General features: G+C 39.9%; 2 protein-coding genes across 6 annotated transcripts in view; one reads left to right on the plus strand and one right to left on the minus strand.

Moving 5' to 3' along the window:
* PIGL (phosphatidylinositol glycan anchor biosynthesis class L) overlaps positions 1 to 19,208 on the minus strand; it is a 46,964-nt gene extending 27,756 nt beyond the window's left edge. Inside the window, exons 1-2 of the mRNA XM_053456991.1 lie at positions 18,983 to 19,208; positions 17,734 to 17,833 (exon numbers count right to left, since the gene is read on the minus strand). Of these exons, the coding sequence (XP_053312966.1) occupies positions 17,734 to 17,833; positions 18,983 to 19,202 (320 nt within the window). The 5' untranslated portion in view covers positions 19,203 to 19,208. The remainder of the gene's footprint in view (positions 1 to 17,733; positions 17,834 to 18,982) is intronic.
* A 2,332-nt stretch (positions 19,209 to 21,540) lies between these two features.
* Positions 21,541 to 24,150, plus strand: part of NCOR1 (nuclear receptor corepressor 1) — a 57,789-nt gene continuing 55,179 nt past the window's right edge. For 3 of the 5 annotated variants that reach the window (XM_053456992.1, XM_053456995.1, XM_053456994.1), the window contains exon 1: positions 21,541 to 22,047. The gene's annotated coding sequence lies outside the window, so the exon portion shown is untranslated. Of the gene's footprint in view, positions 22,048 to 22,080; positions 22,239 to 24,150 lie in introns of those variants that run through there. The other 2 variants (XM_053456996.1, XM_053456993.1) reach the window with 2 other exon arrangements.

Here is a 24,150-nt window from a genome sequence, read left to right on the forward strand (position 1 = left end):
GACACCTAGCCCAAAAGCATGTTGCCCTTTTGTTTTCGCTCTTGGCACATGTAATGTTTGAATTTTTTAATCACCAAAAATGGCCACAGTGTAACCAGATCTCCTGGAGTTTTTTTGGTGAAGGTGGTGGGCCTTGTGCTAACCCATTTCTCATACAGTTTCAGATCCGGCCCTCCTGCAGGCCGTTTGGGGAGTACGACCCCTGAAGACTGGGGAATCTGGTGAATGCTGTGGCCCCTATGGGAACCAGCACCTTTCTTCCTTGTACATCAAAGCACTTACCAAAAAGCACTTACAAAAAAAAGGTTTGTCTTAGTCTTTCATTTCTAGTTTTGTCATAACCCTTGTTGGTCCTTTATAACTTAAATTATTGCCTACGTTTCTTTATGAAAAGTTATACTCTGACAAAGTTATACCCACAGTGGATATTTTTGTTCTCTCACCTCTGAGGTGTGGAGTGGAGTGTGGAAACGGTGAATATTTACAGGTTTCCTCAAATTTCAGTGTAAATGGGTCATGGTATGAAAAAAAAAATCTGTTTTATTTTATAATTGTAATTTTTATAGTGACAGTCTAGAGCACTTCCGAATGCAGACCCTGGGCATAATGACCAGTTTTTCTCTATGGACAGGTCAAAGGCGGGGATATGATTTCACCTTTACAGAGCCACTTAACAAAAAGCTAAGGTTTGTTAAATGATTATGGTTATTTTTGATGCTGTTGTCACAGACTTCATGCATGTTAAGTTTCCTCAAATCATTTTTGCTTGTTATATTACTCAGCGGTTGTGTAGGTAACAAAGTAATGTAAAGTGATGTGTAAATTACTAATAAGTTTAGCGCGTAGTGTTCCAACCTTGTGGTAATTAATAGGGCAGAACAGTGATTAAAAATTAACAGGGGTTCCAAGTCATCTTGGGCTGTCACTCAACATTGTGCGGCCCACTAATTTCTGTTTGCCGAAACTTTACAATGAAAAAAGGAGAGAGAAAATATTTGTGCAATCTACAAGAAAACTTTTCATCCTCCTCTACATCATCCCCTTACAAAGCTATTTGACTCAAGGCTATGAAACCTGTGGCATTCCAGCTGGCATACAACTACTGCCAGCCTCAGCTAGTAGTCTAACAATAATGCTTTAATTGTGATGTACCCAATCCTGTGGAAAGACCAGCCTTGAACTAACTGAAACCCACTTTAATAGACATTCATGACATTCAATAATCTGTGCTGGCTTCCAATCAACAGGGCAAACCTCAACAAGCTATGCTGTTGCCACATCATCCATGGCCATAAAAAATTCCTAGTGGCAGAGTTAATGACAACAAATCTCGATTCTGTAGTTGGTGACATGGTGCGGGGTCCTATGCATGGTCCGACTTTCTGCAAAACAGTACAACTCTTTGGCATGTGAATGTGCTAGAGCCTTATATGTATATAATGATGGCAATAAACATATTATTTTTTAGTCTCAAGGTGGCATTCACTGCTGATCGCTAGAATTCACAATCCAGAGGACAGGTGGGTAGATTGGCACAGAGTATTGCATTTTCACGTGGTCTGTGGGCAGACTTCATATGGCGTATCTTTCCCCCACCTTTCTTGGTTTTAAGAGTGCTCCAAAAACAATTTATCTATTTGGGGCAGCGTATTACATCGGTCATTCAAATTCATTGCATACATTCCCAAATAAGAACAACCCTCGGTGCCATCATACGTCTCTCTCATATACAATTATCTTCATCATCCGCTGACAGACCTTAGTACAATAACAAAGTCGAACTGCTACGACAAGGGATTACACGTGCAAAATAGAAGAAGAGTTGGTCACCTGAACCACTAACAAATGTTTAAACACAGGGCGTTTTCTCTGTGCTATTAACATTTTTCCTGGAGGTGCTGGCAAATGTGATTACAACCTGATTCTAAGGGGACACCCTGGTGACTGTTTCTCCTACAGTGACCTTTGGAGTAGACACTTGAGATGTGCGTAGACATGTTCCAACGTTTGCATCAGTTCCATCGGCACACTATGTGTTTGGCTCTGTTACAGCAGTATCACACGCACACACACGCACACACCCATATTTGGTGTTGGAGGTTACATTTGTCCTTCACAGCCGCCTATTCTTCTGCCAGGTTTTTCGACTCAGTCACTTCCTATGTGCTCCAACACACACATAGAGGTCACGTCAGTTCATTGTTAGAGCAATGGAACGGTTTGCAGATCTGGGCTGATTACACAGTTCCCACAAAGCCCTGGGGCACAGAAACTGTCAACACAGCCCTCCTCTTTAGTTACCCTCTGGGACACAATCCAAGAGGCCTACCAGCCCCCAGGGCTATCTGACATTGAGGAGACAGGGAAGGCTGGATGTTGGTGCCTACACATTAACCGCTTCACTGCAAGTGCATTCTTTGCAAGTCCAAATTTTATACAGTGGCTCCTACTACTAAGCAGGGAGTAATTTCTAATGTAAATGATCAAGTGCATCAAACCATGAGGCAGCTTTTCACAATTCCTTTATGCTCTGAACTTCAATTACTAGAATGCTAAGGTCACCGTACCAAACTGTACCCCTTTCCCCAAGATTTTAAAATAGAAGAAAATAGAAGATATCCCCCTTATAGATTTAAGATTTTAAAATAGAAGCTGTTAATAAAAAAGAATATTAATGCACCACAACAAGTGATATAAGGAACAAAAGGGTTAATATGCCAGGAACAGCTTCAGCTGAGATGTAGTGCAAGCTGGGACATACAAACTTAATAAGCACAAGTTGTATTTATCGTTTTCGGATAAAGGGATTAAAAGATAATCCTCTTGAGCATTAGCCTTTATTAATCTTACCTGGGATCCAGGACCTAAGACGTGTTAATGTTTACTCTGTGCACAGGATCTCAGGAACTGAGCAAGACGTAAGTGGCACACCTCAAAGAACTTAAAAAAAAAATAGCCTGAGATCTAGCGCCCTATTTATCAGGCACATAATAAATCAGAAAGTATAGATGCAAGTTAAAAGCCAGGAGCCTGATCAAGCAATAATATATTTGGAGATCCATTTCTAGCTGTCCAAGTTAACCACAAGCCTCTATGGCACTCGAATAGTTAATGACATGATAACTGACTTTAGTATTTAGTGGAAAAGAAGGAAATACAACAGAGTCCAAAGCCTATGTAAATAACTGCAACCAACAACATAATATTAACAAAAAACATAATATTAACTAAATACGTTTCACAAAAAAGAAAATGTTAAAGCATTGCATGCAAGAAAGGGTTTACGGTCACAAAATCACAAAACAATCCACTTTCTCCATTAAGCCTCCTATTGATTTGTCTATGAAAGCTACGGCTGGATACAATTTTTTAATTTTTATTTAAAACCAGTGGAGAGTTATTTTTCTCTTTCCCTTGAAGGTTTAGTGTAGACCTCTCCTAAGTAAAGGACTAGTACAGTACTAAGTAAAACTATACAATGAAAACAAAGATGATATTTTCATAAAATATTATTAGGGATGGATACACAGATTCATGCAAATTAAGTAAAGTGGAACATTTTGTAAAACCAATACAATTTGCATACACACACTGTACATGAGTTTATGTGGTCTAATTCTATTTTCTTTTTAAACACGGCAGTAGATATTTCTGATATAGAGAAGGAAGCATATGTGCCCATCTTATTCCTCTACCCCACGGATGTTGATCAACTTATGCCGGTAATTGTATTTTAACGGTCCCACTACATTTTCCTCACCATCCCAGTGAGCAGAAGTGTTGGAACTATTTTATTTAAATACTTAGACAGCTGTCCCAGGTATTGTTTCGGGAGCAGGTTGAGTGATCAGCTTCAATGCTTTCTATTTTGAGGACAGTTTTAGAAAATAGCATATCCTTTTACTAAACCTGTGCAGCTCATAGGTCATCCAAGGTGAAATTAGCTTTCCTGTTCAACATGTTTTGGCTGTGCTGACACAGGCCAATAAAAATAAAGACTGTGCCAATATCTATACTGCTGCACATTGTATCAAAATACAGTCCAACGTGCACTTACATCAATTAACATACATAACAATTCCATAGGCTCATGGATTTAAAGTTCTAAGGTAAAATAATAAGCCATCTCAAAAATGGAGCGCTGCATCCAATTATTGCCTGATAAACTGCAGTTCTGGGCCATCTGTAGAAGTATGTGGGGACCTATACTACAGAGGTGCTTTAGTTGTGTGGTATGAATCACCTTATATATTCCTCCCACATATTTCTGTGCAATCATTAATAGTGATTCATGCATAGCATTAATTTAGCTCTTTCCACCTATGGATAACCAACAAGTTTCTCCTGAAAGGGATGAGATGACCCTGCATAACACACTGAAGCAGTGTTTGCCAGCTGAACGGGTCTCTGCACATTTGCAGTCATTGGGAGTGTGCATTCACTCACTCCTGATACGCTCTGCCCTGGGAGTGAACCAAGTAATAACTCATGTGTTACTAAACCATCATCCTGCTAGACAGCATGCTGTCCTATTAAGCAAGCCTTAGGTTTAGGTAGAGTCTTCCCACATAGAAACACTATGCAGGGCAAGTGAAGGCTAGGGGGCACTCTAAAGAGGAACTCCCACAGTCTTTTCTTTGGTTGGTATAGACAAAATGCTGCTGTATTTATTTTACGCCACTGACACATATTTTGTGGCATTTTTGTAAAACATAGCTTTCATATTAGACATGGGACACACCTTGCAGTCTCTGTTTTGATGCACACAGCTCCTCCTAGAGCTCAGAAGACTGCATCATATTCACTGAAGTCTTCTGAGCTCTGGGAAGATTCCAGGTAGTGGAAAAAAAAGAGCTCCAGAGAATTGTAGGCAGGTCAAGCAATGTATTCTGGCCTAGGCTGCCAGTCCCTCTGTCACAAAGCCAGACCATCATCTTGAGCCAGTCAGTGCCCCAGTATGCCAATGGCCCATTAAAAGGGAGATCTTTAACCTGCCCTACTGGTCCACTTAAACTATGCATGACTGTGTTGAAACAGTAGAGTCTCCATAGGATACAGTGAAGGCATGGAGAGACAGGATATGATTATATCTCAGCACTCCACAATGAGGATGATGGCCACTGAGTAGGTTTATGCTCAGGTTCAACATAACTGTAGGTAAAATTTAGGATTACATGCTTAATGCTTTATTAATGCTTTATTGAGCAGGATGGTGTAAGTTCCTGTGTAAAGAAACATTTCCCTATTTTTATATTAAACATATAGTCAAGTCCATTGTGCATGAACTCTAATGCATTCTGTCTCATTTTTCTCCTCTAATAGCAGCCTCTACTGAAAACAGGGAGTATAAGGCAGTAACTCTTCTTGCACATGCTCACTAGAACCCCCATTCTAATTTAGCCAATCACATGTAGGCTTTCTGATAGCATGCATGTGACTGCCTGCTACTTCAGTGACTTTTATGTTCACAGGACACTTACATGCTAATGTTTCCTGGTTTCGATATGATCCATCGAAACCAGGAAACATTAGCATGTAAGTGTCTTGTGAACATAGAAGGGGAGCCAGGGGAGAACTTAAATGAGACAGAAGACTTGTTTTCAATATAAATCTCATACTTGCTCTAAAAATGTCGTTTATTTTTTTCATTTGCAGAAAGCTAAAACAATGTAAAAAACAACATGCCTGTTCCAATAACGTGATGGGAATAGTTTTAGCTCCATCATGTGTTAACAGTCTACCCATTTCCTTCTCAGAAACATTCTGCTCTCTTGATATGTATTGCCTGCATACAAAAGATTTCATATGCCTCGCTTGTTTCTCTTAAACTGCATTTCAATTTTTGGCAAAGAGGAAAGTAAATTGCAGTATGTCTGATAGAGAGGTCTTTAACAAGGGACATAACTTGTTCAGATGCAAATGAGAGGACCACCCATCCCTGCCATAGCGCAACAAAACCCGACAATGCATTCAATAAGCCAGCTCTCAACAATACTCATCTGTTAGCATTTAGAGGATAAACAAAACTCTAGCAAAAAATAATACTTCAAAGGGTGTATCAGCAAGAAGACGTCATGTCTAGTTATTGTCTTTTATCTTTGTTCAGCGTAATAAAGATATACAAATAACATCCGGAAACAGGATTTAAAGGGAAAAAACAAATAATGTAAAAGATGTTAAAGGGGAAAGAGAGGCCCAAACTAAAACACCACCAACTAAATATGGTTACATAAAGTTGTGGGGTTATTCCATCCTTATTGTAGTTACACAATTCTTGTAGATAAATTGTTGGCGCTATACAAATAAAAGATAATAATAATAACTTAATGTGATGGATAATGATAGCTGGCCACAAGGTATACACACAAGGTGGATTTCTAATACAGATATATTGTTTATCTTGCTCGGTAAAATCCATTACATATCTCTATACTTTATACAAATCAAGTAGGATTTACATACATACACAATGTTAGGATCCCCAGGTCATGGGGTGGGGGGAAAATTGCCCTCTATGCAGCACCGTCTTTAACACAAGGCAAAAGGGGCAGCTGCCCTGGGTCCAGTCAACAACCAGGGTCACAGGGGTCACAACCACGAGTGGGTCTGCCACTCTAAAAGCTTACCTGTGTTGCTCGCATATTGTGCAAGCGACCTCTCTTGTACCCACCAGGGTAAATAGGAAAGCAGCGGGGTCATTTTATACCACACTACATTATGTGACATTCCTGCTTCCCCTGGGCGATAAATTAGAAGTTGCTAGCACAGTGTGCGAGCGCCACAAGGAAATCTGCAGGTAAGGGGGTGCGGGGGGAAGTATGAATGAGTATGTATGAATGAGTGAATGGATATGTATAAGTGTGTGATAGCATGGATGTGGATGTGTAAATGGGGGCAAAATATAGCACAGACAGGCAGATAGTGAAGTAGGGGACAAAGGGACTCTGGGGGTGATGACAGAGAGCGGGAGCTACGGGGGTGGCCTGCACAGAGCATCTCACATGGAGTCACGCTAGGGTCAGAAGGAGGAAAAACTAATCTGCAGAGTCAGTCCAGGGTCCAATCAAAATTAAAGGCAGCCCTGCCACTATGTTAAGCAATTGGGACCCAATTGGTACCATGCCTAGGGCAGGCCTAGGGCCGCATTGAGTGTTAATCCAGCTCTGCAGACACTGAGGTAGGATTTGTTCAGTGCAGTATGACCTCACTATCATCACCTTACATCATGATGGTCCATCCCCAGTGAGCTTCAGCTTAGTGATCCTGGCAGAGAATTGTTCCAGAGAGAGCCCTTTATAATGCATTGCAAATTCACCTGCCATCTCACACTTTAGTGAATAAACCCTAAATACTAAGTTAAGGGGGTTAACGCCCCTTCCTAAGCTTTTTTGTATCTGTCCTGATTGGAAAGTATATTACAAGTGTTGCGTAATGTTACGAAAATCACGTTAATTTGTAGTGAACAAGTTGATATGTCTATTATACGGCTGTCAAAACATTATTATTTATTGATTTACATATAGAATGGGTCATTATTTTATAAAGAGTACATAATTAATTTAAAATGTAAAAAAACCCACAACCTACAGTTTTAGCAGGATCAAAAACAGTTAAATCACTGGCCTGAGCATGGTGTTTATGTAAACAGATCCCTACCGTGTTATTGCCAAGTGAAGGTCTATTATAAGAAGTAATAATAAACTCCCTCAGAGGCAGGGAGGAGCGAAAAGGGCCTCTGGAGTGTGGTTTCCCTGTGGACCAATACTTTGCTGGGGTTAGACAGTTTATGTCACAGGGTTATGAAATGACACGGTTTCCAGGAACTGTTGGCAACACAAGTTTGCTGAGCGTTCTCATTAATGCCATCATGACTCTTCTAACGTCCATAAAACGACTGCATCAGAAACACAGAATCCCACATGTTTAATGATCATACAATGGCAATACAGTTGGTGCTCTGGTACACTTCAAATTTTGTATGTACCATTTTTCTGGGCAGTTTATAGAATCCTTTCCAACCCTTAACATTCAATACAAGGCTTTTCATATGTTGGCACTGCTCTCGCTTCCTGGATGACTGTCAATTAAAACTTAATAGACAAAAATTGAGCTACTTACTTTGTGGTTTAAGAGTTTTTTTCTTCCAACATTAAGGAAGCAACAGATCACTGGTTTGTTTGCAACAATGTAAACACCTGCCTCGACATTTCACAATCATCTTTCTGCAAATGGGCTAATGTACCTCATGCATATAAGCCTACACAAAATTGTCCTGTTCCTAGTTAGACCATGAGAATACTGTTTTCGGCTCAAACCACTCATACTACTCATAAACTCACACTCAAGTCATGTTCCTAGCCAACAAAGAGTGGACGTTCCATCCTAATTTAAACATTTGCATTATACCTCTATCACGATGTGTCTGTGTTTACTGTATAACACTTGGAAAGTTGAACCAACACCAGTATACAAACTGAGATAATAAACACACTAGATTATTGTTTTTATGAATTAATTTAGCCCATCCAGAAGAACATTTGTGAGGTCAGGCACTGACGTTGGGCGAGAAGGCCTGGCTCGCAATCTCTGTTCCAGTTCTTCCCAAAGGTGTTCAATGGGGTTAAGCTCAGGACTCTGTGCGGGCCAGTCAAGTTCTCCCACACCAAACTCATCCAACTACCCCACAAAAACCAAAATCCTGTGGAAAGCTTTCCCAGAAGAGTGAAAGCTGTTATAGTTGCAAAGTGGGGATCAACTACATATTAATGTCTATGTATGTAGAATGCAACGTCATAAAAGTCTCTCTTGGTGTCATGGTCAGGTGTTCCAATACTTTTTTCCATATAGTAATTTAAATTTAGATTCATACTTCTTAGTGCCTCTATTTTTATCAGTATCACTGCTGCATCTGTGGATGCTTGTGTTATTCCGATGCCCTTCTTTCATGTAAAACTAATTGTGGTGCATTCAGAAATACAGCTGGTCTACAGGACAACAGAAAAGCACCTTTTAAGAAATCCTTCCAGTTCTGCTAGATGTCTTAACTATGTTTTATTATTATTTATAGGTTTATAAATAGCTTATCATATTCTACAGCCCTATAAAATATATGACATACTGTGGTGCATAGCTGACAAAGAATCACAAGATAAAAATGAATATTGTTTCATAATCTTATGCGAACATTTCTCATATATCTTCTATTTGTGACGTCACCAAACCAACTGAGTCCTCAACACCACTGTCCAAGTCCAGTGTGCCATGGGCCGTCACCTATACACTTGGAGCTTAAATTACTATTTGCCCAAAACCAGCCAAAAACTGAGGAGACACAGGTCTGGACATGCCTAAGTTCTAGCCTTTAATAGTCTGGCTTCCTCACTCTGCGAGCTGCTGTTAAGCACCAGGATATGACTCTCGGTAGTAGTGGGTTGCACAAGGGAGTGGAACTATACGGGAAGGCTAGATTGAAAGAGATAAAATGTGTTAAGATACACGGAAGAGATCTTTTATAATGTCTAGGGAGAAAAGAGAAGCCACTTGAGGATGGGGTAAATATGGATGGGGCATGGGTTTGGATGGCAGCACAAAACCAATACATCTCCTTTCTCTTAGAACACATGAATGCAGTGGTTGAGGTACAAACAAACATATGTTACAAATATTTAGGAAAAGAGTTTAAAATCAAAACACGGTTGGGGAGTTCTAACTCTCAGTCTTAAATCTAAGGATGAAAAAGAAAGGGTATACTCCATAGGCTTTTTTAAGCAGCATTATGATACTGACAAGGAAAAGACACTACAAAAATTAAAAAAAAAATATTATTGAAAAGTATTAAAAAAATAAAAGGAGTACCACATATAAGGCAAATGATACAAACATTGCTGAAAAAAAGAAAACCCTTGACACCAGGTAGCCATGCATCCCAACATTCCACCATTATGTGTTACCTTCTATCGATCTTCATGGATGTATTCCTTTCTTAACAGAAATAAACACAAAAAATGTAATGTATTGAAAACCTGTGTGCCCTCTTGAAACCAATAGTGATCAATTGTCCAGTACTAAGTAAATCACACTAACGTTACCATATTTAATGCTGAAGAATGAATTTGAGTACATGCCTAACAGCACCAATGTTGCCCCAATAATTGATAATTTTTGTTAGTATAGTCATTGGCTTTAATATTTCTGCTTCCTGTGGTGAGTAATCATCATGTTAGTCAATAATATCCTTCATTCGACTGCTTATAAATCCCTGCTGTGTTCCAACATCCAGGGGTGCAGGCCTTGTGTGTACAGCTGGATAAGTACCTCTTCCACAAAAAAACGGCTGGGCCTGATCAACAGGACTCAAGGAGCTGTCCTGTCGGCTCTACAGCCCCCCCCCCCCCCCGCTTTTCCCCTTTCACCTCTCCATGCCTCCCAATCTTTTCTTTCTGAAGCTAAAGGAAATGAATTATGTCTGAAGGAATAAAAAAGGCTGCTTAAAAAAAACTTTTCAGCTACTTTGCAGAGTCAAAAGTGCAAATATTCCATAAAGACCAAAAGGGAAAACGATCCTTATTGAAAGGGTTGGGTGAATAAGCACACATAAATCGCAGGTCTTCGGAGAGAAAAAAATTAACATTAGGATGTATAGTTAACTTCTCAACAATACATACAAAGACTAGTGTTTCAAGAGCAGAACATTTTCTAATACTTGTACCGCTTGCTCTAATATAGGATGTTTTGTATATTTAACTTTTTTTAAATGGAATTTTAACTTATTTAACTATTTATTATCGTTGGGAGCATTGTAACCACTCCAGGCCAATAAAGCCAATTTGATTAAAATAAATTCGTGCTACATCTAGAAGTAGCGTTTCAATCCGCAGTACCGTTTTACAAACTCGAAGGAAGGGATCATGCCTGTTACTCACTATAAGCTAGTTCACTTTTTCAGTGAATATACATTCATAGTTTATAGTTGGTGGTATATTCTCATATAGGGTATAAACTCTGTATTTGTATAGAATGGTAATTGCACTAGATTAAGGCTGTTATTTAAAGCGACTGGCAAAACGTATTTTAAGGCTACATTCTGTCTATACAACAAAAGTAACTGAATGAGATTAAAGACCTGATTTATGTTCAATGCTGGACATTTGGACAATGACCTCACAGCAGATGTTTATTGCACCCTGGTTTTCTGACGTAACAAGGATTTGTAATCACAAATATTAGGATTAGGAATATTAAGAAGCAGAATAATGACAAGTGGGAAAGATGTAATTTAATACTCCCCACTCCTCAACATTCAGGAGCTAAAGACTTAATATTGTTGACATTAGAATATTGCCCTTCTGGCTAGATGCGAAGAAGATATGAGGTTAGCCTATAGGTCGTTATGGGTGATGGTGCAATCACAATAGACAGTAAGTGTTAAGTAGAATTGGCAAGAGACTGCAGAGTGAAGCCTGAGAAGCACCAGACAACAGTACTGTATCTCATGCAGTGGACATTGAAAAACCACTAAGCCTATTGAGACACTTCTCCTAAATAAAGAACAAAGTGCTGCTGATAGTGGGATAATCCAGTGTTCTAAATATAATCTCCTCCTAATACAACCCATGATCCCCTGTAAGCAAGTTGTTACTTCTTCAAAGCACATACTGTAGGTGCGGGCCCTTGTTTGTCACAAGGAGGAAGCTCTCCATAACTAGAGGCCTTCAAAAGAGACCAATGGTAAAGAATGGTAAAAACTGAATTCATAGGGCTATATTAAAGAATCAAACATCCTACTTGTTCTGCGCTATTGGTTCTGATTATGGCTGTTGAGGTAGTCTTTATAAAGCTAATAAGAGATTAATAAAAAAGGGCTAATAAACACAATTATCTAAAGGTGCTGTTCTACCTACGGAGCCTCTTAAAGTATCCCCAGATAAGTGCTACATCCTGTAGAGAGAAGTTAAAGAATCCTGTCTGTTATTTTGCTTTTTCCTTAAAGCTCCAAGTCACAAGTTTATTGAAATACTACAGTCACCTAGGACCAGAGTTCTGCCATTCCTCCAAAGCCCCTCCGCTATAAATCACAGCAGTTCGACACCTAAAGCCACTGCCATTTTACGCTGGGTTATGATGTCTGATAGGTGTGAGAGATGTGTTTTTGTTATAGGTGTGATGGAGGTCCTTTTTAGAAGACTATAAAGGAAACACCCCTTCTGTGATGTCCGAGATGGGCAGGCTGAGCCGCGGAGACAGATATGTTATTTTAAAAAAGGAATAAGTTTCTTTAGGGTATACTCCATAGTAGTGCATAATATAAGAATCTAGTAAAGTTGTTAAAAAAAAAAAGTCTACGTGGAACACCTTTAAAATTTAGCGAGGAAAACAAGTCATGCAATCGCATTTAAAAATAAATACTAAACATGAACTTCCCACTCTTGAGTCATTATCCTTGAACAAATTATTGCACTAATCCTAACCTTTGGCTTCAGGAAGAGGAAATATATGGTGTAACCTTGCGGTCTACAAACATGTCCTAGGTATAGAGCCAGGTCATGTGCTGTATCCACCAACAGTTGCTGTAACAAAAAACTCCTGTATGCAAACAGTATTAAAACATTGTGCATGGCATCTATTATATAAAAAATGAATACAATAATCTTTTTTTTTTTTTTTAAATACCTTAAGAGGTTAATTATTCATCTATCCAGTATAAATGTCTGTACTAATATAGATTTTAAAAAAGTAACACTATTGACTAATATTTTTTGCCATAGAATGTATTGTAATACCTTGCAGTACAAGGAATATATATATATCTTTCACTGGTTACAAATCAGTAAGATGTTAATGGAGTGTGTTTCATTCATACACAATACTATGCTTCAAATGCTTGAAATGTTCCATTTAGTTGCAAAGGGGCACTCCAGTCTTATTTTAGAGTTAAATCCACATTGTGCATTTAGCTGCATGAAAATGTGTACAGGGGTGCTTTTAGTTACTGGAGTCTCATTTTACTTCTCCCCAAGCTGTCTCCACTGGAAGCAGAAGGAATACTATGCTATTTTTCTTGCACATGCTCAGTAGAACTCCCATCCTTATCAATGAAAGCGGAGCTGCCAATGAAACCAAGAGGAACAGCAGCTAATCATATGTATTATTATTATTACCTTTTATTTGTTAAGCGCCAATAAATTGCGCAGCACAATTTAATTGGGGTGGTTAATATATACATAATATCCATTAATACGTACAGACATATCAGGAGTTGAGAACCTTGCCAGTGAGCTTGCCATCTGCTCTGAACGCAGATGCTTTACCAGCATACATGCAATCGGCTTCTTCAATTACGTTGATGGGAGCCTTCTGGTTTCAGTAGACCCTACCAGGGACACAATTTTCATTTTCTAATTTCAAAATATAAGTAATGCTTGCTCAATTTTGCAAACAGTAAAATACTTTGGTGTCCAGATGGGGCCGCACAATGTATTGTTTAATCTGTTAGAATTCTAGTTCTTTAATACCCTTTGAATATAAGTATTGTAAGAATGGCTGCATATGGTTTTGACACTATATAAATAATATAAAAAAACACAATGTTCCTTTAAATCTATAGTTCAAATAAAAGCATCCAACTGTACAAAAATGTGGATTCCAGTCAGTTCTTGGAACTAGCTTCTTTATGGTTATTTGCTAATTTATATAGCACCGTCACATTCTGTAGCTCTGTACAATGGGTGAACAGGACATTAGAAAAAATGAAATACAGTGAACTTAAAACAAAAGATGGAGGAATCTGCTCAAAAAAGCTTTTCTTTATGACAGTTTGAAGTTCTTATACACGCAATAAATCATGATAATTGCTTAGAAGTAGTAGTAAATGCTGTAAACTATAGTCATTTAATATGTTAAACACATACTGGAGTCCATTTTTAAAGGATACTAATCTGCATTTAACATGGAATTTTTTACAACACAAACATGATTACAGTAAATATGCAAAATGTGAAGGAGAATTTATGACATTTTATGTAATATATTCTCTATAGGCCAAACACACAGCATCATGTGATACAGGTTTACACACTGCTTATATCAAAGCCATAATACTTAGATGGAGCGCGGTGTGCTTTGAGACTGCGAGAAGCAGTTTGCGCGCCCTCTGTTTCTGTGAATATGAGCATCCAGCGTCACTCCGACTCAAGAATAAAATGTTATGCTTATTTGTCCCCTTCTCGTTACTAAGGGCCTCTGTGGCTTCTTATTCCCCCTCCTTCTGCATTTATAAGTAACCAAAGCCAGTAAGGGACCTTTTACAAACCATAAAAATCCATGCAGCAAGATCCTGAATTAAATCAAATTCTTGTCTTCTCCCCAAGCTGATGAGATAAGGTGAGCTGACAGCATGACCCTGCCATGAAATAACGGCCCCATCTCTCTATGCCTCATCTGCCAGTCCAAAGAACTGGTCTTCCTAATCATTTTAATTTGGGCTACTTGCATCTTCAATCACTGAAAGCTGGATTTTGGAAAGAATAGAATAGGTTGTCAACCCTTGTCTAGTCCCAGTTTACAGATGGTCATCAGAGTTCAACGAACCCTATCATAATCCTAAACATTTATATGCATGTGCCATCCACACCCCTGGTAGCCCAACAGCTGACGTAACAGGATTAAACTGTCAAAAAGAAAAGCATTCTGTAATAAAGCCCTGAAAGCACTGAGGGTCTCAGCTGCCAGCACTCAACTGTTGGATGACTGAGCAGGGAACGGGGAATTCTGACGAAAGTGATGCATGTGACATCAGAGGGAAATCACGCATGGAATCAGAAACAGTAATGGTTTCCACACAAAAATTGCTGTATTTGTCTCTGGTGCCACTTACTAACAATTCACAAGATCTCCCTTTATTCTATGAAGTTGCTTTCCACTTAACAAATGGCAGGTCATTTACTATAGTACAGTACCAAACGCATCATAATCATAGTAGAATTATCTGTAAATTAGGTTATATTTATGAAGACATTGCAAATAACCAAAAAATGTTGGGTAATATTCATACTCATACATTTTATGATTGCATAATTTTGTGCTAAACTGATATATTTATGCCAAGTAGCATAATTAATGTCAAGTAAACTCGTTGATAAAACTTAATCCCACCTAATATATATTTTATATACAAAGATCAGGGCAAAAGATAATTTAACATTTCTGGTATAACAATCAATGTGTTCTTCTCAACAGCGGCCAAAGGATTTACACATCAGTGGTCTTCTACATTTGAAAATCATTCTGTTCCTAATATGAATTGATTTTGCCCCTACAAGATCACTGAGTGCCATGTTTTACATATCTCCCAGGTGCCTCTTTCCTAGTGTATGAGTCGAGTATGAGTTTGTATGTTTGCTCTAGAGCCCAAAAAGTCATAAGAACGAGTTTAAAAACAATAAAAATGTGTATATAATATAAATTGTGTAAGTAAAATGCATTAATCCCCTCAAAAAACAGTATACGCAGCTGTCACAACAGCACATAAAACATCTTGATAAAGCCCCGACACCTAGCCACATCTCCCTCTTTGGCTATTTCAAATGTTAGGGATATGATACAACATATTTATTATAATATATTATTCTAAGTGCACACAAATCACCCAAGAAACCAAAAGGACTGTTTCTGATGATGTCATACTTAGAACTTTACTTAAAATTGGAAATTAAAATAACATCATTAACCCTATAAGCTGAACCAGAATCGTGTGTGGCTGGAACCTTTTACAGGCTTTGATCCCCACCTATTCCAGTGATTCTTTCATGGTCATGTGCCCAGCACAAGCAATCAGAAGGGATACAAATATTTCCCCTGAAACGCATATTATTGATTTAGTAAGTGCACCTTCAGGCAAAGTCCATTATAACAGCAAACAACAGTATGTTGTTTCAAACAGTTGTTTAAAAATAGCCATAAATGGCTATAAATGGTTGTGTAAATGGGGCTAGAGCAGCGACAGAACTCGTAATCCAGGAGTCCGGGACTCGGGTCTACTCTCTTGGCTGATGGTCAGCGAGCCGGAAAGAACGCTGATAAAGCAATGGCTCGGAAAAAAATCTGAATTTGCTCAGTGTCTAATGGTTAACATGCAGCTGTACACAAGCGTAAAGCAAATGCCCGGAAACAAGTAAATACAAAGCGACATCTCCAAGCAGGACACACAGGTGATATTAATTGAACCATTAAATTGAAATGTACAATCTGCTACCTCATCAAACAAATACATGATGGGAGCATCAAACACATCTCATCTGTGAACAGGGGGGTCTCCTTACACCTCCTGGAAATCTTAAATGCTTCAGTTCTGGGCCTGGCAGGCTGGGATTACCACCTGCTTGTGCACTGGTGAGCCAGAAGGGGGGCTGGGGCAGAGAACAGACTCAATGTGCAGAACATTGATGTATCTATATAATGATCTGTTTCTAGTGCATCCTATTCATGAGGACGGGCACAAAAATAAAATCAATTATGAAGACTGAAATATAGCTTTAAATTACCGTACTACTCGGGTAATGTAATCAGCAAGACGGCTCTATAAATGCTCTAGAACGGGCACCAGTCTCAATGTTTAATTACAGAGGTGTACACAGATTTGCTTTAATATGCAAACTTACTGAGTGAACTATTATTGTTTGATATAACACCACCGTATTCTGTAGCGGTGTACAACTATGAGTTAGAAAAAAATGTTTTAATTCTGCTTCCAACATCTAGATTCCCTCCCGTAATCGAAAAGAAGCAAAGCGCCTTAGTTTGGCAACCTGCTATATGCCATCCTTGTTTCTGTAGATGTAAGTTTTCAATGAGTAAGTAAGGCTGCAACAGTTTACACAAACTAAGATTAAATTTAAAAACAGGGAGGGACTCTCACTCTAGCATCAACAATTAACTTGCATAGATGGTATCACCAGTGTACGACATAAATGAGTTGGGTTGGTCTAGGTGGCAACAGAGTGATGTCAGCCATGTTTTCCAGGACATATGTAAAGTGCTTCCTCAACAAACAACATGCGGGTTGTACAAACTTGCAGAGTGGGATCCATTACTCACTCATACATTCCACATACGGCAGGGCAGCACTTTACACGTGCTAGTCAGCGACACGTGAAACGTATATATGTCCTGGAGAACATTGCCAATATGGTCATCCGAAGCGGCAGGTCTGTAAGGGCTAGATAGCACTGGGCTGGCTTTAAAGCTACAGGGGCAAACATTAGGTATACGCCCAACAACCACTGCATTTTCGAAGAAAGCGGTGATGAAGGTATTGAAAAAGATGGAGAGCCGATTGATGTTCGGTGCTTTTTATCAAAGCCCTTTGGATTAGAAACAGGTAATATAAATGATTTATAATGCCAATATTATATTTAAGATGTAACACGATGGCAAACAAGCATAATCGGAACTATATCAGTACCAACCCTGACCCCACACATTGTCACATGGCACTATAACTTGATAAGAAGAGAGATGAGTACATAGCGTTATCTGCGTCCTTTAATTCTGCATAACAATCCCACCAGGTAAATGCAGCTAACAATATTTTTCAAATCATCAATATTTAATTCTCACATCACAAAATAACGCAAAATGATGTGAAAAGTGAATATGTTTAAGAGACTTCCAACACGCACATATGAAGTTAGATGCTCTATAGAATTGCCCTGCATCGTGCTGGTGTAAAATAATTACCTGTGGTCAATAATCATTACATTGGAAGGAGGAATTCCTAAAGCAGAACAGCTCTGAATCAGCTCATTCTTACGAATGTGTCCTTGATTGTAGTAATTACCTAAGGATAATAAATATATTAAGCTGACTATTTTGTTGCATGTGATTTCCAGCGTCAGCATAAAGACTGGTGATAATTACTTAACATCAAACCATCCCTGAATTGAAGGCAGAGGGGAAAAGAGTATATATAAAATATATATAATTAACATTTAAATCATCACGTTTGCATGAATAGCTACAAAGCAATAGAATGTTTCGAAGCGATGCTACCATCTGATCTATACTATATTTGGAGGTATTGTAAACTTTTTTTTTAGCACGAACTGGTATACTGACTGATGGCTACGCAAAACGCATGGACTGGAAGCAGTCGCGTTGCCGATGCCACATCGAGGACCTCCCAAGTTCATCGATAAGATAAATAAAATGTTGATAGAATTTTGAGTAAAAATGGTGTTAATGTGAAGATATGTACAGAAAGTATGCACCATATTTGGGACAATGACATACATGGTAACTAAATTGTACAGTGCTATGGAATATGATGTCGATACATATATATCAGTAAATAGTAACTAAAGACACAGCAGGACATGGAATAAAGCATATCATAAAGGCCATACTCCCAAGGCCAGGGTGAACATGTAACTGATCAAATAAACTTAAAATTACATAAGTAAATACCTCCAATTAAACAATATACAAAAAACAATAGGAGTCAATATATTGCATAAAGTCACCAATGAAATAATGTCCTTTATTTTGCAACATAAACATCTGCCATACACATCAAACTATCTCTGTATGAAAGTTCTGTGTTCTCTAGGTAAAAAAATGATCGGAAGTGAAGAGGGTGGAAGGTAAGTGGAACAGCCTCCCAGCAGAAGTGGCAGAGGCTAATACAGTAAAGAAATGTATGGGGTAGGCATTCATCGAGCCTCAGTCGAAGAAGACGAGACCAAGGACTGACTAAATCTTTAAATCGGGAAAATGGGCAGACGGCAGGAGCTGAACGGTTCTTTTGATCCGTTTCTATAGAATAAAAAACGCTTAATAAAGATATAAAACGAACTTTTCTCGGTAAGCCATCATTTGCAGAAAAAAATGGAACAAAGTCAAAGACAGATTAGCCTGCAGCCAGGATATATACGGCTACGGGGGGGTTCAGAACACCGAACGCTGAGCTGCTCGGCTCCTCTGTTCATACCTGTGGAGCAGCAGAGCACGTAGAGCGTGCGCTGCTCCCGGAGCAGGCCGAGGATGGTCGGTGCAAAGAACATGCACTCATCATCCGGGTGAGCGATGAGCAGCAGCGGAGCTTTGACCCCGGCCAACGAGTCGAGCGCCCGGCCTGAGAGAACATCCCTCCAGCGGCTACACACCAGCCACAACACCACTGACACTACAAGAAACAGAACCGCCAGCATCCCGGAAGGAACTATTCATTCCACTTCCGGCTGGATACAAACGACTAGAGAAAAGGGTTCCACGTGTGAGAATTATAAAGGTCTGCCTATGCAACTGCTCAGGGATAAGATCACATGCTTGATGTTCCGATTAGCAATGGGAAACGCGACTGCGCTTATAATCATAATAATAATAATAATAATAATAATAATAATTAGTAATACCAATACGGTCACATACAATTTAAATACGTTACCAACAGCACATGAATTGTGGGGCTAACGTTGGCTGGAATCGTTTTTCAGACGTATCCAAGTGATTGTTGAGGGTAGGTGGGGGATTGGAAGGCTTCAAAATAATAAAGCTTTCCTTGTGAAATGTATCCAATTTATTCAAATTACCGTATGGGATGAAAATAGCAAAGGACAATGGTTTTGAGGAAACTGCATCAGTGCAATTTTTTTTTAACTGGTTGTGTTATTACACTAGGGACAGATATGCGTCTGGACACCAGTGACCGTGACAAGGCTTAAATGCAGCATTAAATGCAACCACAGGAAGACCAGGCATCAAATGAAATTACTAACCAGATGTCCTGAATGGCGGTTGTTGCAGCTCCTGAGTGCACATGTTGGCTGCCATGTCATTTCTTTCGGGGGGCACAAATAAATACTAATACATATTTCCTAAAAAAATGGATTAATAAGTGGTGGTAAATTGTAACCCACACAAAGGTCCCCATGTTGTGGAATTACAGATCTCATTATGACCGACCTGCTTTATCAAGCATAGAATGTCCCTCATCATGAAGAGGTTAAATATACTGAGGTGCAAATAAAGGGGCATCACCTGACGTACTGGTTTTCACGGGACAGCCCGTTATTTAGAGACTTTGTCCCTGCGTTACTGTGATAGATACAACTCACATGTCCCAACTCACAGATGACTGGTGACCTTGCGTATCTCCTGCATGACTAATATCAGAGGGGGGGACATCCTGAGACACTGGTATGTATGTTAGGCAGCAGATACCCCTGTGGGAGGCAGAGGAGGGAAATAACTGCCCCAGACCAAACTTTCAGTGAAAACGACATGGATAAAGTCACCTTTAAATGTGTCCAGGTGGAGATCTGATAACTTTACCATAAGCTTCTCCCCCCATTGGAAGAAATCCGACATCCGATCCTTCCATCTTAACAGGCCCTGCGCAGGCTGAATGGTTATTTCATTTCTGATGCAGAACCAAGAGACTGAGTATGCAGGCTGTACTGAAAGCTGTGCAGGGCATACTGCAGGCGGCGTGAGCTGGGCCCGCCACACTTTAAAAGTTGCTAGCTGCGGATAACACTGCTCAGCTGATCTTGCATACTGTTATTATTATTTATTGTTTTATATAGCGCCATCAAATTCCGTAGCGCGGGACAATGGGTAGACAGGACATAACAAGTAGTATGTAACAGTGTAACTCTGTAAGTTGACTTACAGAGACAACAGGTGAGGAGGGCCCTGCTCAAACGAGCTTACAATCTGTTCCTGCATGCAGGAAGTGACATCATATCCATTTCCTTCATGCTGGATCTACAAGGAGTTAGAGAGAGGGTGTATAGTTTTGGAGGCTTAGATGACACAAACAGGTGGCATATCCAGAGCATACAGGAAGCTTAGTGTGTGTGTAGAGTTTATTTAATACAGTTGTATCATTTGGAGTTGCTCTTTCAATTTGTGAGATTTTTGTGCAAGGAAAATATAAATTAAGATGACAACGGGAGCAGGCCCCTCTCCTCCTGTTATGCCTTATTGTAATTGTATATTGTTAATATTTAATGTTGTTATTCATTTTCACTGTCCTATTGTAAAAGTGCTAGAATGTCCGGTCTATAAATGAGTGTAATTCATTGTAGGGGTAGCATAAATAAGCATGGAAATTTTAGGCAATGTGTATCCAGTTTTCATATATTTGTATCAATTGCATTAATAGTTGAAAGTAATTTTATAAATGTTATTTTTTGCAAGTATTTAGCAGATTGCATCGCAGCTTAATCTGACGTCATTTCTGCAGTTGTCACTTACGGTTAAACACAATCATGCTGTTGTTTTATTTATTTATTTTAAATAGAAACATATCAAGGCTTACACTATAAATGGAGGCGGCTTCTATTCTGGTAAATACAGTACATGCAGCATTAAGTCTCTATACATGTGCGTAAACTGTCAGACACGGTTTGTCATGTAATATTTCACACACAAATCTCTTGCTACCGCACACTCTGTAATAGCTGGGCACCAGGCTCCGCCCACTCAGGCTGCCGGAGCAGTTGCGCTCGGGTTCTGTCGCGCTGCACCGCAGGTCCTGGTTGGGCTGTACGATAATCGCCTGTTACTGCAGTAAATTCATGGTTCGGTTGCCGTCACAGCCGTCGTGTCCCACTGAAAGAGGTTTACCCCAATATCGGACCCTTCGGTATCCACCCGTAGCGTCTCACCGAGAAGCCCGGACACCTCTGTACTGTGCCCTGGCAGGACCGTGCGCGGCTGACTGCTCAGTCCGAAGAGGAGGTGGGGAGATCCGGAGAGATCCCGCGATCTGTGGCACATACCCCCGCTTGGGGCAGCCAGGGTCGGTACTCCCCGAGACATGGTCGTGGGCTTGAGTGAGGAAGACGACTTGTGTTAGTGGGTTGTACGGAACGGGGAAGTGGAGGAGGTTTGAGGCAGGAGGTGCACAAAATGGCGGATAGGCTGCGACTCCTGACCGGCTGAGCCTTGGGACAGAGAGAGCGTTGGGACACAGATCCGGTGGGCATAAGGGCAAAGGCAACAGCAGAAGACTCAGAACAAGGCCGGAAACGGATAGGCGGAGAGACGGTGAGTGACTAGGAAGGCTGGGCCTTGGCAATAGGAGAGGATTAACCCGGGCAAGGATTTAGGCTTGGGGCAGCCTACTGATCCTGGGAGAGCGGTCCTGGAAGCTGGAGGTTCCTTGTTTTATGCAGGCCTGGGCAGCCATGACTCCTGTATTTTTACGTGTAGCTCCCTGATAGTGCCTTGTGATATTGGTATGTATAGGTGTAAGCTAAATTTGTCTGTATGGCTCTCAGCCTTTCTATACGTCCTGGTTAAACGAGGTGAGGGCTTATAAGACAGAATGTGGCCTCATTCACTAGGGAGACCCGTGTTTGCTGTTTAGCCACACCGACACCAGGAAGCAGATCATTCAGGTCCCTGGGATCTGCAAGCACAGCTCAGAGGGCTTGGGTGACTAAATGCTTAACGAGAAATCATTTGATGCTCAAGAGTAGACTTTGAAGACCCTGTATTGGTTATTATAGAACCACAAAGGATCCTCAGCTTTTGCATTCTGTGCAGATCATGATTCCGCTCCTAGAATATTTTTTCCCAATAATTAGGGATAGACTGGATATCCAACATGTTGGGTACATATCTGCCAGTTGTGAGTAGCCTGAGGAGGAAGAAACACAAACCACTTCTTGGTCATTCCCAAGTTCACATCCAAAACTTGACTCTCAAGTCACCCTTTACCAGGTTCATCCATAGCTGGGATGTGCTTTCTGTAGATAAAAGGATCATGCTTCGCGGAATATGCCTTTTTTGCCCTGTAGGTTTTAGAGAATGTTTGAAGCGGTTCTCAGGAATCTTGGTCAACTCATATATTTCCTTTAACATTTCCATCCTCAGCCACCTTCTCAAACTTCACTTACTGCTTCCCATTACTGAGCATCACCTCTTATTCCTGCTTCACGTCTGACTCTAAACTACTCCCTAACTTCCACATTCTAAAGCACCTCTGTGTAAACCTCTTCTCTGTTATAATATGTAGGCCTTTGGGAGAACAGTCATGTCAAAATGTTTGTTGACATTGATACACCAGATATTTCATGAAGTCCCCTAGCCTACCTGGGGCTTTGGAACCCCATGAGGCGGCTCAGGTCTTTTACGTGACCCTGGCTTATTGGGCTAGTAAGCAGGCCTGTGGCCCAATTTAGATGAAAACAGCTGCTGAGTGACTTCTTTAAAACACGGGAAGCCAGCTTGGATTGTTTCATCAATTCTTCATCACACCTTGAAATGTGATTAAGGTTTTGTGAGTGTGAAGGACGTCAGTCACTTCCAAAATAAATGTAACTAGCGATGGAGAAGCCAAATACAGTATTAATCTCACAGTTTAATATTAGATGAGCATTTTAAAGGTGTCTGAAGGGCCGGTAAATGCCTTGAATTCCAAACATGGGAGATTATGGAATCTGTTGGGTAAGGAGATGTGTAGGTTGAGCAGGGAGCTTAGGTGCGGAGTTCTTTTAATTGGCGGTGGTACATTCAGGGCCAAGATGTGAAGATTATGAAAGGAGTCACTACAAGGTTGGCTAGTTGAGCAGATCAGCTTGGCATCCAGTTTATTGATTATTCAGAGTACGCATAGGCTTGGTAACGGGAATGCACTTATAGGCTCTTTACCATCCTTTGTGTTACTTCCTTTGGGAAACATTGATGCTTTTTGAAGGATGTATGACTATTTAAAGACTAATGCCAAAGAATGTATAAAGTAACCCGTACCTGCAACAGTTACTATCACTGTCTCCTTTTTCAGCATCCATCTGAGAAGCGAATATGCATAGATGTATTTGTAAAAAAAAAATTGAATATGATCACCTGTCCTAAATTTGGACATGATTATACTTGAACATTAAATATTTGGAACATTCACCACCTGAAGGATAACTTTGAGAGGGATCAGAGATAAGCCTACACCTTCCTTGCATAAACTATACAGCAGAGACACAGAGTTTATAATGACGAGGGATTGGATAGACAGTTGATTTATTTAGGAGTGGAGAAAGAACCGTGCCGTGTGGTTGAATCTTCATGGATGTGGATCAGGGATGAAACCTTCTGCAATAACAAATATTGATATTATCCTGTATTTTTCTGTTTTCTATCTCATGTGATTGG

Source organism: Spea bombifrons, chromosome 2, assembly GCF_027358695.1.
Source record: "Spea bombifrons isolate aSpeBom1 chromosome 2, aSpeBom1.2.pri, whole genome shotgun sequence".
Classification (NCBI taxonomy): domain Eukaryota; kingdom Metazoa; phylum Chordata; class Amphibia; order Anura; family Pelobatidae; genus Spea; species Spea bombifrons.